General features: G+C 40.8%; 1 protein-coding gene across 8 annotated transcripts in view; it reads right to left on the bottom strand.

Moving 5' to 3' along the window:
- Positions 1–317: 317 nt before the first annotated feature.
- KMT2E (lysine methyltransferase 2E (inactive)) overlaps positions 318–12,133 on the bottom strand; it is a 62,343-nt gene continuing 50,527 nt past the window's right edge. For 4 of the 8 annotated variants that reach the window (XM_005443465.4, XM_027811499.2, XM_014283439.3 and 1 more), the window contains 8 exons: positions 11,385–11,638; positions 11,214–11,270; positions 9,328–9,894; positions 6,053–6,351; positions 3,938–4,026; positions 3,729–3,836; positions 3,479–3,570; positions 318–2,605 (listed from right to left, as the gene is read on the bottom strand). In XM_005443465.4, coding sequence (XP_005443522.2) covers positions 1,091–2,605; positions 3,479–3,570; positions 3,729–3,836; positions 3,938–4,026; positions 6,053–6,351; positions 9,328–9,894; positions 11,214–11,270; positions 11,385–11,638 — 2,981 coding nt within the window. In that variant the 3' untranslated portion in view covers positions 318–1,090. Of the gene's footprint in view, positions 2,606–3,478; positions 3,571–3,728; positions 3,837–3,937; positions 4,027–4,858; positions 4,994–6,052; positions 6,352–9,327; positions 9,895–11,213; positions 11,271–11,384; positions 11,639–12,133 lie in introns of those variants that run through there. The other 4 variants (XM_027811500.2, XM_055710941.1, XM_055710943.1 and 1 more) reach the window with 2 other exon arrangements.

The following is a 12,133-nucleotide window of genomic DNA, read 5'->3' as shown; positions in this document are numbered from 1 at the left end:
GGGCAGAGCGACACGTCTAGTACAGCTTTAGTGCACAACAGCGCTGGTATACGAACAGCGCTACCCACCGATTAACCCACTGGTAAAGCGACACCGGACCCCGCTGTGCTTAAGAGTGATTTTTCCTCACCTCTACGTTCCGGAGGTGAAATAACCCCCCCTCCTCCAGCCAGTTCCACATCTGTCCACGCTACAGCAATAAAGCACAGCTGGAAACTGCAGGGAAGTGAACAGCCTCACAGAGAGGGGCCAGGCTGTGTGTTTTACACACTTGAGGCCACTTCCCTGAAGACATACCACCCTTTTAGGACAAGCAGTTAAAACTGACATAATCGTGATTTATTAACATGAATTAAAATGCCCAACCAGTGCTGCAATGTGACAGTATATTAAAAAAAATTAAAGATCATATACTGTACTACTTTCACAAAGATCACACTTTTTTTTTTTTTGCAAAAGAGACTTATTATATACAATACTATATCAAATGAAAGAAGCTTTAAGCAATTGTACAAGCAAAAAGAAATACAGTATTTACAGCACTCATTGGAGACATTAGAAACAGTCTATACATTAAATTACAATTCCTGCAAATAACTGATGAAACAAAAAGCCATGTCCACACCAAAACTATAAAAATTTGTATTGCATTGTTTTCTATCTCTATGCACACGAAGAACTGTTGACAGAAGAAAATGGGAAAAAAAAAACTGTTAGTGCCATCACTTAGCCTGTGTACTTATTTAATTACATATGTATAAAAGTAATATAGAAAACATTCACTAAATGAATTTAACTGCAACAATAAAATTTTAAAGATTATGCAGCATCAAACCTACTGCCAGAAAAAACCGCTGGAATGTCCACTTACAAAATAAAAAGAAATACCTAATACTGGCTTAACAGCACATTTTCAGGAATTTTAAAAAGCAAAAAATGGAAAGAATACAATGAAAGAGCACTGGTGTTCTGCTTTTATACAAAGTATCATGTACAAGCTTTAAAAAGTACCTTGAATAGGTACATACGAAATATACACAGGTTATATTACAGAACATTTTAAAAATGTTTAGAATTAAAGGGATCTGTTCTAATGCCACCCTGAACCATGGTAATTGTTCTGAAAAGTGGGCGGCACCTGTGCTCTGTGAATGGGGATCTGTCCAGGCACAGGGGACGCCTGCTGCTGCCCTTGCACTCCGTGGGGAAGGGTTACGGAGCCGGGGTGAGGGCAGAACCCCGAAGCAGTGGGTGTTGCAATACTGTTTGGTCCTTGAGGTTGGAGGTGAGGACCCTGACCGGGGAGTGGACAATGAGGTCCTGTTCCAGCAGGCTGATGTTGAGGTCCAGGTCCTAACGTTGTGTGATGTGGGGCTTGTGAGGAATAAGAGGACACGCTCGCGTGAGCGGCTGAAGGAAAATGGGGGGGTCCTTGATGAGATGGGTGGTGTAACCCTTGTGCTGATGCTGGGTGATGCCCCGAGCCTATAACAGTGGAGGGGGGGGGTGGAGGAGGGGGAGGTGCAGAGTTTACAACATGCTGGTGTTGTGCTTGCAAACCTTGGTGTCCCGCTGAAGGATGGGGAGGTTGGTGGTGGGGGAGAGGACCTGGTGGCGGAGGCGGCGGTGGCAAATGGTGACCAGCAGCCTGAGAATGAATGTGCGATCCAGGCGCTACTGCCATGGCATGAACTGGACCGACGACGTGTGCTACGGAGTGCTGCTGATGGGTACTTTGCTGCTGTACAAGGTGAGGGCCTGGAGCAGGTGGTGGCGGAGGAGGAGGTGGAGCGGCAGACGCTGATGCCTGGTGATGAATACTGGGGTTCTGAGAAGGCAAAAAATGCCCTGCCGTTACGTGGTGTCCCGGCACCGTCTGCTGACCCGCAGTGCCGGGAAGTGCTTGATTTGGTCCAGATGAAAAGACAGTCTGTTGGGGGATGCTGCCCTTCAGCTGACTGTAACTCTGAAAGTTTCCAGAGGGCTGCTGGCTTTGATAGTACGTAGAAGAAGGGGGTGGGGGGGGCGGGGGAGGTGGTGCATTGCTGTTCAAATTTTGTTGGTTAAACTGGCTGTAAGAAGCTGAAGATTGTCCTGAAGTTGGCTGAGTAAACAGGGGTCCGCTAGGCTGCTGCTGATTCCCAGGCGGAAGGGTTGCTGCCGCCGGATAGAAGTTGCGGTGTGTTTCCCTCTGGGGCGTTCCAACTTGAGGTGACTGTGGATGATGAGGTCTGTACGGAGATCCCAGCTGCTGCGAGTGAGGCTTTGGTGAAAGATAACCATGCTGCACGGGCGCGTGGGGCGTAGAGGACTTGGGAGGATTTTCGACGTGAGGTGAAGGGGGGCAATGCAGCTTCAAAGGTGCAGAAGGCAACTTCTGTGAATGTGAAAGTTGCTCAGCAGAACTGCGCAGGTGTGATTGAGATGGATGGTTTTTTGAAAGTGCTTGGACGTTGTTTGTCAGCTGTTTTTGTTGCAGCTCGGATTTTGGATGGTTCGCACATTCGGCCTCGGGTGCATTAGCTGCAGTTTCCCAGTGCGAATCCGGTTTTGTGGGTGTTTTCCCAAGTGACTGCGTTGAAACTACAGGACTCGGTGAAGAGGGCTGAAATGAAGAGAAAGTCAGTCAGTGCAAAACATTCCGAATATTCAACTACACCCGTGTTAGAATGAAAAGAACTTCCTAGAATATTCTTTCCCTCTGACCGTGAAAAGAAGTGTTGAGGCACAGTAACAATAGAAAGCTTGAACTTAGCAAGACACCATTTTTAGCAAGGATAGATCAATCATTGGTCAAAGACTAGCAAGTGTATTTTAAAGTAGTAACAGAAATACGACCCATCAGGTCAAAGTCAGAATCTGTTATTCCAAGTTTTAGATTTCTGAGTCTGTGAGAAAGAATTCCAGACGAGACCATTTACAAAAATAACGCCATTTTTAGAGTGATTTAACATCTTAAAACTGGCATAGCACAAGCAGGTAAGACTAACCGTTACAACCTGAATTACTTCATTTAATACCGTACAGGCAGCTACTCAACATCTTTCTTCCTATCAGTACCTCTACTCCGGCAGTGCCAAACCCTGACGGGGCAAGGGCAAACTCCTGTTAAGCTATGAAGTACATAAAGCCTGTTACTGCTGTCAGTTCTGACTGCCAGTTCTTCACCATTCACCCTGCAGAGCTGTGGCGACACTGAATCCACCGATACAATCTCTTCCACGTCTACAGAACGCAAGATCACCTATGAATGCTTACACAGAAACCAACTTCTTAGCATGTATGGAGTACCACAACTATTCTTACCGATGTTCACCTATGTTAAGTTACCGCACAGCCAGACGAACATGCGCGTATGTAACCTTAGTAGTAAATCATGAGGTTAAGTTTAAGATAGAGACGTACATACATACTCATATGCATATTATACAACAGATGTCTGCGCAAACACACGCGCGCCTGCATACGCTGTGCATACCTTGCTTGCTTTTGATGGACTCTTACACGTCCTTTGCGAAGTATCTGGGGACGGACATTCAGAAGTAGGCTCTGGATTTTCCGAATCAGGTTCTACAGACATAAAGCAGAGACAAATATCAAAGTGGGAAAATCAAGTCTTTCACAAAGATGGTCAAGCACTTTATATTTGACTTTAAAAGAGCTACTGATGTTATTGTAAGAGACTATTCAGTATGTCAAGTGTCACACAAGGTCATCTGCTTACTGACCTTTCATAAATTCAGGGAAAGAAGGGACCTTAAGCTGCAACTGGGAAATGAGATTTGAATGAGATGAAGGTGGAGACGGTAAACATGGGCTACAAGGTGATTCTCCCCCTACAGATGAAGCAGACCCAAACACAGTATTAGAATGATTACTGACTACCACAGGGGAACTGGTTAGATTTATCTACCTTCGACATGATAAATCAACTCACCACTGTCTTTGTCTTTCCTGTGATCACTGAGAAGTAAAGCCCTCTGATAACTTCGTTCTCTCACTTGTTCCACAGAGGTTGATGCAGTCCTAGAAGAGACAAGCGTAATTTAAAATTTAAGAGAATGTACTTCCGCAGACCAAATTTAGGACAATGTATATGCAAATACTGGGTCAGAGAAAATTTACAGTGTTACCTGGCTCTTACATGCAGTCAACTAGTTGTACATAACTGGGATTTATTAAGTAATTTGTATCTATTTTCTCCCAATTTTCAATATACTGATTTCCTGCCACCTTGTTACATTAAAAGAACTCACATTTCCTCTTAATAGGGAAACAACATCTGTAAATCTCTGGGGTTTGGGTTATTTTTTCTCCTTCTCTGACCCACGAAAAGTGAAAAACTACATTTAAAAAAAATAAAAGTTGCAGGTACTACTTCATATTCTCCATTTGTAGAAAACTGTCTTCTTCCAAAGCTGGAAATGTGGGGTTTTTTTGTTTTGTTGTAGTTTAAGAAACTGCTCTTTAATAGTGGATCTGTAATTATAAATACTTCACAACTACAAATACACTCCGTTTATGCTTCTACTAACTTGCCAGATAGTGTGTAAGAAATTAAGCGTCATATCTGCTTTCTATAGTCAATTACGTCTAACAACCAGATCAAGAACACCATAAACAACAGCACTCTGTAAATCTCTTCTTTTTCTTTCAGGCAAAACCATACAGCATTGCTTTACAATACTGTTGTACTGAAATTTTGGTGCTGCTGTCTACAGGATTACTCCAAAAACTTGCTGATAAATTCTTCCCCCTTTAGCCTGTTCCCACATTCTTTGCTTACAATACAATACACTAGCTTCTGCACAGTGAACTTTCAGCCCCTTTTCAGTGAAACTTTGAAGATTCCACTTACATTCTCTCTACAACTGGCTCTACAAAATCCTTCCATTCTGGAACAGCTGGAGCATCTGAGCAGGAGGATGTTCCAACTCCTCAGCCCACGTTCATCCCCAGTACTGTTAGGCCTTCTCTACAGCGTAAAGAACATCTGCAGGGTATATTTTGTGCTAATAACATTTTTGGAGACAGCATCACCACAGCTGACCTTAAGGCTACCAAAAACGCAGTGGAAAATGTTGTGCAATGTTTATACAGACTGAAGTCATTCCCTCGCATCCCCCTTCACCGTGTCTGTCTGCCCAGGATTTCTGGTTGGTGGGGTATCTGGTGTGACATCCAACAGAGCACGTGCTCTGCACACAGGGGAACCATTTAATGATCACAAACAACGATCCCAGTATCACCACACACTCTCTACCTGGGCAGAAGGAGCCGTTAGGCAGACTGCATGCAGCCCTGCACACTGCATTTAAGCAGCAGCAAGCAACCACCACAAACACATTCCCCCCAGATCACTGAAAAACAAATATCCTGAAGTCTTCTGTAAGCTTTTCCTAATCAATACAGACTATTTTCCTGTTCCACCCTTCCTCCCTACAGTACTTTTGGAAAGGTTTTGAGATTTAAGATGAAAAAATATTCTCTTCAGCCCACAGACAAAGCAGTGGAGATATAAGGGCATGAGAGCAGAGCCAAGGCCATGCTGAGAAAAACTAAAACCCAAACCAACTAAAAATCTCTCACAGCATCCTCTCCATCCTGCTGCTGCTTATCTCTCCTCCACACACCCTAGCAAGCACACCCAGCCCAGCTTGTGCAATGGTGGAAGGAGCACGCCTACTCACCGATGCCATTTTCTATAAAATTAAAACTGTACTTTACCTACATTGAGTTTATAATCTACAGAACTAGGCAACTTGTTTTGCTTAAACCAATACCTATTTTGCTCTCAGAAAATAAAAAAGCAAAGCACAATGAAAATAAGCTAACCAGTATCTTATGGGTAATTTTCCATCTATTTTAGTCTTTATGAGGTATCTGCTGTATTTCTGAGGAAAGAGGTAAGATAACTCTACTAATCTTAAAAAGAGCCCTCCAATTAGTAATCTGCAACTGTACCCTTACCTATGAAAACTAGATTTCAAATAGAAAAGACTTAGAATTAAGTAATTCTTCAGCACTTTAGTCCTACAGTTTTATGGCTTACCACTGAACTTCTGGTTCATTCTTTTCGCTGGAAGAAGATTCTTTAATTGCACAGTTGTTGCTGTTGTCTTCTGGGGCTGCATTATAAACAGTAGTTGGCAGTGGTAAAGGTAGGCTTGCAGCGGTATCAGTTTGCTCCCCGTTTTCACCACTGTTGTTAAACCCATCATTAGCACCGTTGTTACTAATATTTCCTCCACCAGCAGCATGAGGAGATACAGTAACCAGAGGGAAGTTTTCTGTCTTTGAGCCGCTTTTTCTAGCTTCTCGTTGTCTCTTACGGTATTCTAATAAAGATACCTAGGGAGAAAAAAAAAAAAAAAAAAAATCACAAACATTAGAAGGGAAGTTGACTTGTTCCCTTCCTCACCGTTTCTTTCGGTAAGACATACCATTTACTTGGTTCTAAAAGAAAAGGGATAAATTAATTGAAGATACTTCACCACATCTGCAGTGAATTTCTGGAGTACTGAGCTACTACCAATGACTGTAAGGATGATGTAAAAGTTTCTGCCAAGAGAAAGAAGTATGCATTTTGCCTCAGAAAAGAAACGGGCAATGACGCAGGTCAGCAAAAGGTTTGCTGCCGAAGTCATACGGTTGGTTGAAGCTACAGGGCACTTCACAGGCCTCCCCTGGAACTGCACCATTAGAATACTGATACAGTAAAGCTCATCTGAAGAGATTTCACACTGTGCTCAGTCTGACTCCCTTGTATGAAAAACCCGCTGTGCTTCTGCTTCACTCTTGATGCATGCATCAAAGGACTCTAAGCTCTTCATACATTTTTCTTTAATATATAGAATTCACAACTTGAAATTTCATTCTTTTCCCAGTTTATTTTGAATTTCTGTCTTTACTGCACTTTAAAAGAGACTGATTAAGAACATACTTTAAAGCTAAATTCCAAGTCAAGTTTATTACCAAAACCAGTAACACACAAAGGCAAGAGTGGTTTCTAATTTATACATATTTTTTTATATAAAATCACTACATAAAGCTTCCATAGAATAGAAAAGTTTAAATGTTTAGTAAGTTCTCTTCAGTGAGAAAAATAACTTTCAACAGTTTTCCCTATGTATCTTCAGGATTTCAAGCAGAAAGCTGAAATACTGACCTTCAGACCTACTTTATTCAGTAATGACACTGGTTTGGTGGAAATGACATTTGATGTCTTTCAATATTTTTCTCTAGTTATCAACAACCTACTCAGAACCATATAGAACCCAAAACAAGAAACTAAGGAGCAATAATGAAAAAAATTCATATTTAACTGGCTTAGTCCTCGATAAAAGTGGACATCCATCTCTACACAGAGAGAACTAAGGCAGTCTGCTTTGTCTAAAGTCCTAGGGCTTTGTGTTTGTTCACTTTCAAACAGATCTACCCACTAGAAGACTCAGCTACAGGTCAGGATAAAACCAGTTAAAAATACTTTATTTTTAGTAAAAGAAAGTTTTGGTTAAGAACTGCTCTTGTTTTCAAACAATTTCCACATCACATGACTGGGATCCCTTGAAGAATACTGCTTTAAAGCAAACCTGGATGTTAAGAATGCATGAAATTATGCAATGTGGCCACAATGTACAGGACCATACCAAAATGTGATCAGCTTGTACAATGGTGAGAGAAAATAGAGCAGCAAATGCCCATAGACATGTTGAAATCTGGAAAATCTCCTTTAATAACTGCATTAAGTACATTGTCTTACATGATCCTAGGCAAAGGGTTTTATTATTCTACTAAAATTCTTGTATTCTCAGCTTCTCCTTAGGCGAGATTCCCCCCACCCCTTTTTACACTGTAAAAAGCTGCCCTCCCCCCCCCCCCCCCTTTTTTTTGGCGTCTTGTCTCTTCAGAAAGCCTAAACCCCATTCTTTCAGGGGTACAGATACAGTCTTCTCTGACTGTTCCTTCAAACAGAGACTTTTAGACAGCAATCCTGGGCAGCTTGTGTGTGGTGTGTGTCAGGAGGTAGCCACACTTTTTTTCATTTGAGGATTAGCACAGCATAAACCCTCAGCAGTAACAACCTGGAAGAATCCACAATTGTCAGTGCTTCAGTAACCCTCCCTCCTGTTCCTTGCTAAGTGCTGCTGGGATTTGAAAAGAAATTAATTTAACCTTCAAAGAAGAAGGAAGCTACAGAAATTTTGGCTTTTCTGGTTTTTTGGCTTTCTTTGCCAGAAGTAACACACAGAGGATCTGTAAAATTTTCAAGGCCAGGATCAGGTAAGAACAGAGCTCCTACCATCTTGCTTCAGTTACATCTCTGCTTGAAGCACAGTAAATGAAAACCCAATTCTGATGGAGAACTTCTGAAGAACCATGAGTGCTCCCTAGCAGGATGCCCCCAGAGCACAGGGAAGAAGGTGTGTCAGGGGGTTTCAGTGGGACCAAAAAACCAAAACCCCTTTCCGCATACATGTGCATACACAGAACACACACCACCCCCTCATCATTATTTCCATAAAGAAAATAAATCACATCTTTCAAACAAGAAAGATTACTCAGTCTGTTATGACACAGAACTGGCCAGCTGTTGCATTAGAGAGACTATCGTCTTCCATGTTTGTCATCCTTCTTTTCTGCAAGGAGCAAAGGTAGACTCTGCTTTCCTGTACAATTCGACAAGGACAGTTATGCAGAGTAGCTTCCAGTTCTGGTTCAAGCTGCCCATGACCACACAACTTGCCTACAAGAACCATTTTGAGAGCAGCAGACTTAGATTGTGCTTATTTTTCAAACACAATATTTTATAAAAAAAGAAATTAAGCCAAGAAGATTTCTTGGAACCTAGGATTTCTGTGTAGTTCTAACAGTGAAGCCATGACACCTTAAGTATATAAAAATGGGCTTTTTAAAGCATCAGTATCATACATATGTTAGTGCAATTTCTTGCTGTAATTCATAACAAATGTTCGCAGTACATGATCGCTCTGATACTAGCATATATTCTGTATAACAGAATATTGTAATACTTGGTGGCATAAGCAACCTTTTTCAGACCACAAAAGCGATTATTTATTGAGCAATTCATTTAAGACTCATATGAAATAAAGGTGAATGTGTATCTATTACTTGGAAAAATTAATTTACTACTGGGTATATGCAGCTTTACTCTTTGCTCTTCATTACTGCCCCTGAATAATGTCTACTATATTACAGTACCTAAAGATAAGCCATGAGCTGTTTTTTATTTTATGTTTCTTTCCGTTAAAGAAATATCATTAGCAGACTATGTAACACAGACCAAATGATTCTTAAAATTATAACCTTTTTCTTTTGTGGAGGATTCTGGGGTGTGCAATTTCCATCCATCAAGTTGTCGTTATTGACAGTCCTTCCAAAGCCAGATGAAATTCCATCTTCTGAAGTACAAAAAACAGATGCTTCCATGAACATGCCTCTAGCATCGTCTTGAATCAGGCACTTTGACTCGTTTATTCTGAATCCACCTCCTACCTCCAACTGATGTGAAGGGGTCAAGTCCCTCAAATTAGAATTCATTGAGAAATTTACACCTGTCCTGTCGGGACTTTTTACCCAGGAAGAATAAATTGTGCCCCGGCCACAATGAGCAGTTTCTAATTGGCTGTTTGAATCAGTCCTATCATGTGTGGGGGCTTCCAGGTTTTTATGCAGTGCACTTTGCTCAATTACTTCGAGTCCCAGCTGCTGGAGGTCTGATACAGATTCCATTTCTCCAGTGCACTGCCGTGTGACATCAGTCCTATTCCTTGGACTGGAATATCCAATAGTCTTTATTTCTTGCAGGCCCATTTCTGTCAGGTTGGAATTTCTGAAAGAATTCAGTGCTAGAATCGATGCTCTGTCATACCCCTGTGTGAAGAAAAAGCATGTCAACTATTTTTTCACACTCCAACAAAATGGCAACTATTCTGATACTCAGTTGTGCCTTTAAGTGGGATTAAAGGCCTTCCAGTAACCATGAATTTGTCTGGTTTAAAAAAAAAAATTCTACAGCCAGACACTTACTTCTATTATTACTATATATCATGTAAAAGCATTTTAATAAAATGCATGTTAACCAAAGTCAAAATAAACTTTAAAAGCCAGGTTTTCTTTTATAACTCAAAGAGGAAGGGGAGGAGCTTCAACAGGAGCAAGTCCCCAGCCAAGAAATTACAAAGCATTTGCTTCAGTTGAACATAAAAAGGATCCTCAGGGTCAAAATATTCATTTGGGGGGTGGGGAGGAAAACATACTCTAAAATTTTGAGACAATATTCAAATCAGTACTCTGTAGAGAGAGAAAAAAAATTAAGTTAAAGAAACTACTTTTGTACTTCTTAAAACTGTACTCAGCACATATCCATGGTTGGAAGCAGCTTTTCTCAATCACCATGCTTTAATGTTTTCATAAATCGTTTTAAAATTCTTTGTATTACAAAGCAAAGTTCCTAAGTAAAACCTCTCTATTTGAGTCAGATAAACATTAAAACATTCAGTTACAATAGTTTGGAAGCAATTGTTATATTCAGTCAACAGCTACGATCGCATGAAAAACTTTGTGTATTTCAACAGTTAAGATTTTAACCTAACACACACCCCCCTACATTATGTGCTGAACTCCCAGGGGAGACTATCCAGATCATTCATTTACACAGCTGGCCAGAAGTGAAAGTCTCCAGCGTTGGGACACAGACACATCCATCCCCCAGGCTGGGAGTACTTGGGCACATTCCAGCAGCACTTGCTGCTCCTGAACTAATCCACCCACATCCATTTATTACCTTTCTGCTCTGCTCTCTCACTCTGAGCATAATTAGGCTTAATAAAAACCATTACAAGATACTGGGGGTAACAAGGAGAAATGTTAATTCAGATTTAACTACAGGCTGAAAAGCACAAGCATTGTTTTTTCTGTTCTTATCTATAAATTGCAGTAGTTACTCCTTTCTATGACAGCCATCAGGATTTTTAAGTAGATAGAGAGAAAGGGGAGAGAGAAACATTTAAAACACAAAATGAAACAGGTGAAGTGGACATACAGAGTAGTAAGCAAATAAAACCTGCATAGAAGTTACCCGTTACATTCCAGGAAACCTGCAATGCCTGGTGAAGAGCATTTACTAAGAAAGATGCAGTCATACAGGTGAAATCAAGATACCCTTTGCAGTTTTTGGCAAATATCCTTACCTCTTGACTGTAAGCTCGCCTTTTTATTTCTGGGGAACTGTCAGGTGAGGAAATATTCTACATGAATAAGAAGAAATTGCAAGTCAGTTCTAGCAGGAGTACCAATAGTGATTTACACTAGAATATCTAAACACATTCTCTGAACGTGCTGAAATTCACTATAAATCTTACCTCAAAGTGCATGGTATTTCCATGTATACACGGAGTTACAGGAGTAACTGGTGAATATATGGGTTTGTAACCATTTCTACAAGCTTCATCTTCTGGTTTTATCCTAGGTGGAGTAGCAAACAATGATGCCTCGGAGACAGTGATGTCAGCATGAGTCGGTGTGGCATATGGAGAAGGAGTTGGTGTGGAGGTTTCTGAGAATGCAGACTCCAACAGCTGATACAGTCTTCGTTTTTTTAGTGGTGTGGTTAGATCTGTGTGTTAAAATTAGAGAACAGATAGAAGAGGTCTAGATATAGTGATCACTTACAACTGTTTAAGTACCTGATGTAATGAATTAAATATGGATGAAGAATTCCATATGAAAGAATCAGTAAGATTACAAAAACCTCTTAAGGGCAGGCTTCCTGAAAAAATACACTCTTAAGAGCTTACAGTTACATCAAAACCTGAAACTTGTGTGCTAGGATGATGGCAAGAACTGTCTCTGTTTCCAGAATAGGTAAAGTCAACTTCCTTGCATTTTTAAGACTGTTCAGCTAAAAAGTGGAAATTCCAAGTTCAGGACTGTGCACAGGAATTATCTCATAAACTCCATATCCTTACGGAAGTGTATTTAGTTTTTAGCATGTTCCCATTTTTCATTTTGCCTACAAGATTACACAGCTTTTCCTCTGTGTGCAACAGGCCAACTGAATTTAGAAGGAATTCTAAATATACAGAACAGCACAGAAAATGAATTTATAATC

This window comes from Falco cherrug, chromosome 5, assembly GCF_023634085.1.
Source record: "Falco cherrug isolate bFalChe1 chromosome 5, bFalChe1.pri, whole genome shotgun sequence".
Taxonomy (NCBI): Eukaryota; Metazoa; Chordata; class Aves; order Falconiformes; family Falconidae; genus Falco; species Falco cherrug.
Note: the sequence above shows the minus strand (reverse complement) of the source record. Positions and strands in the feature narration are given on the sequence as shown.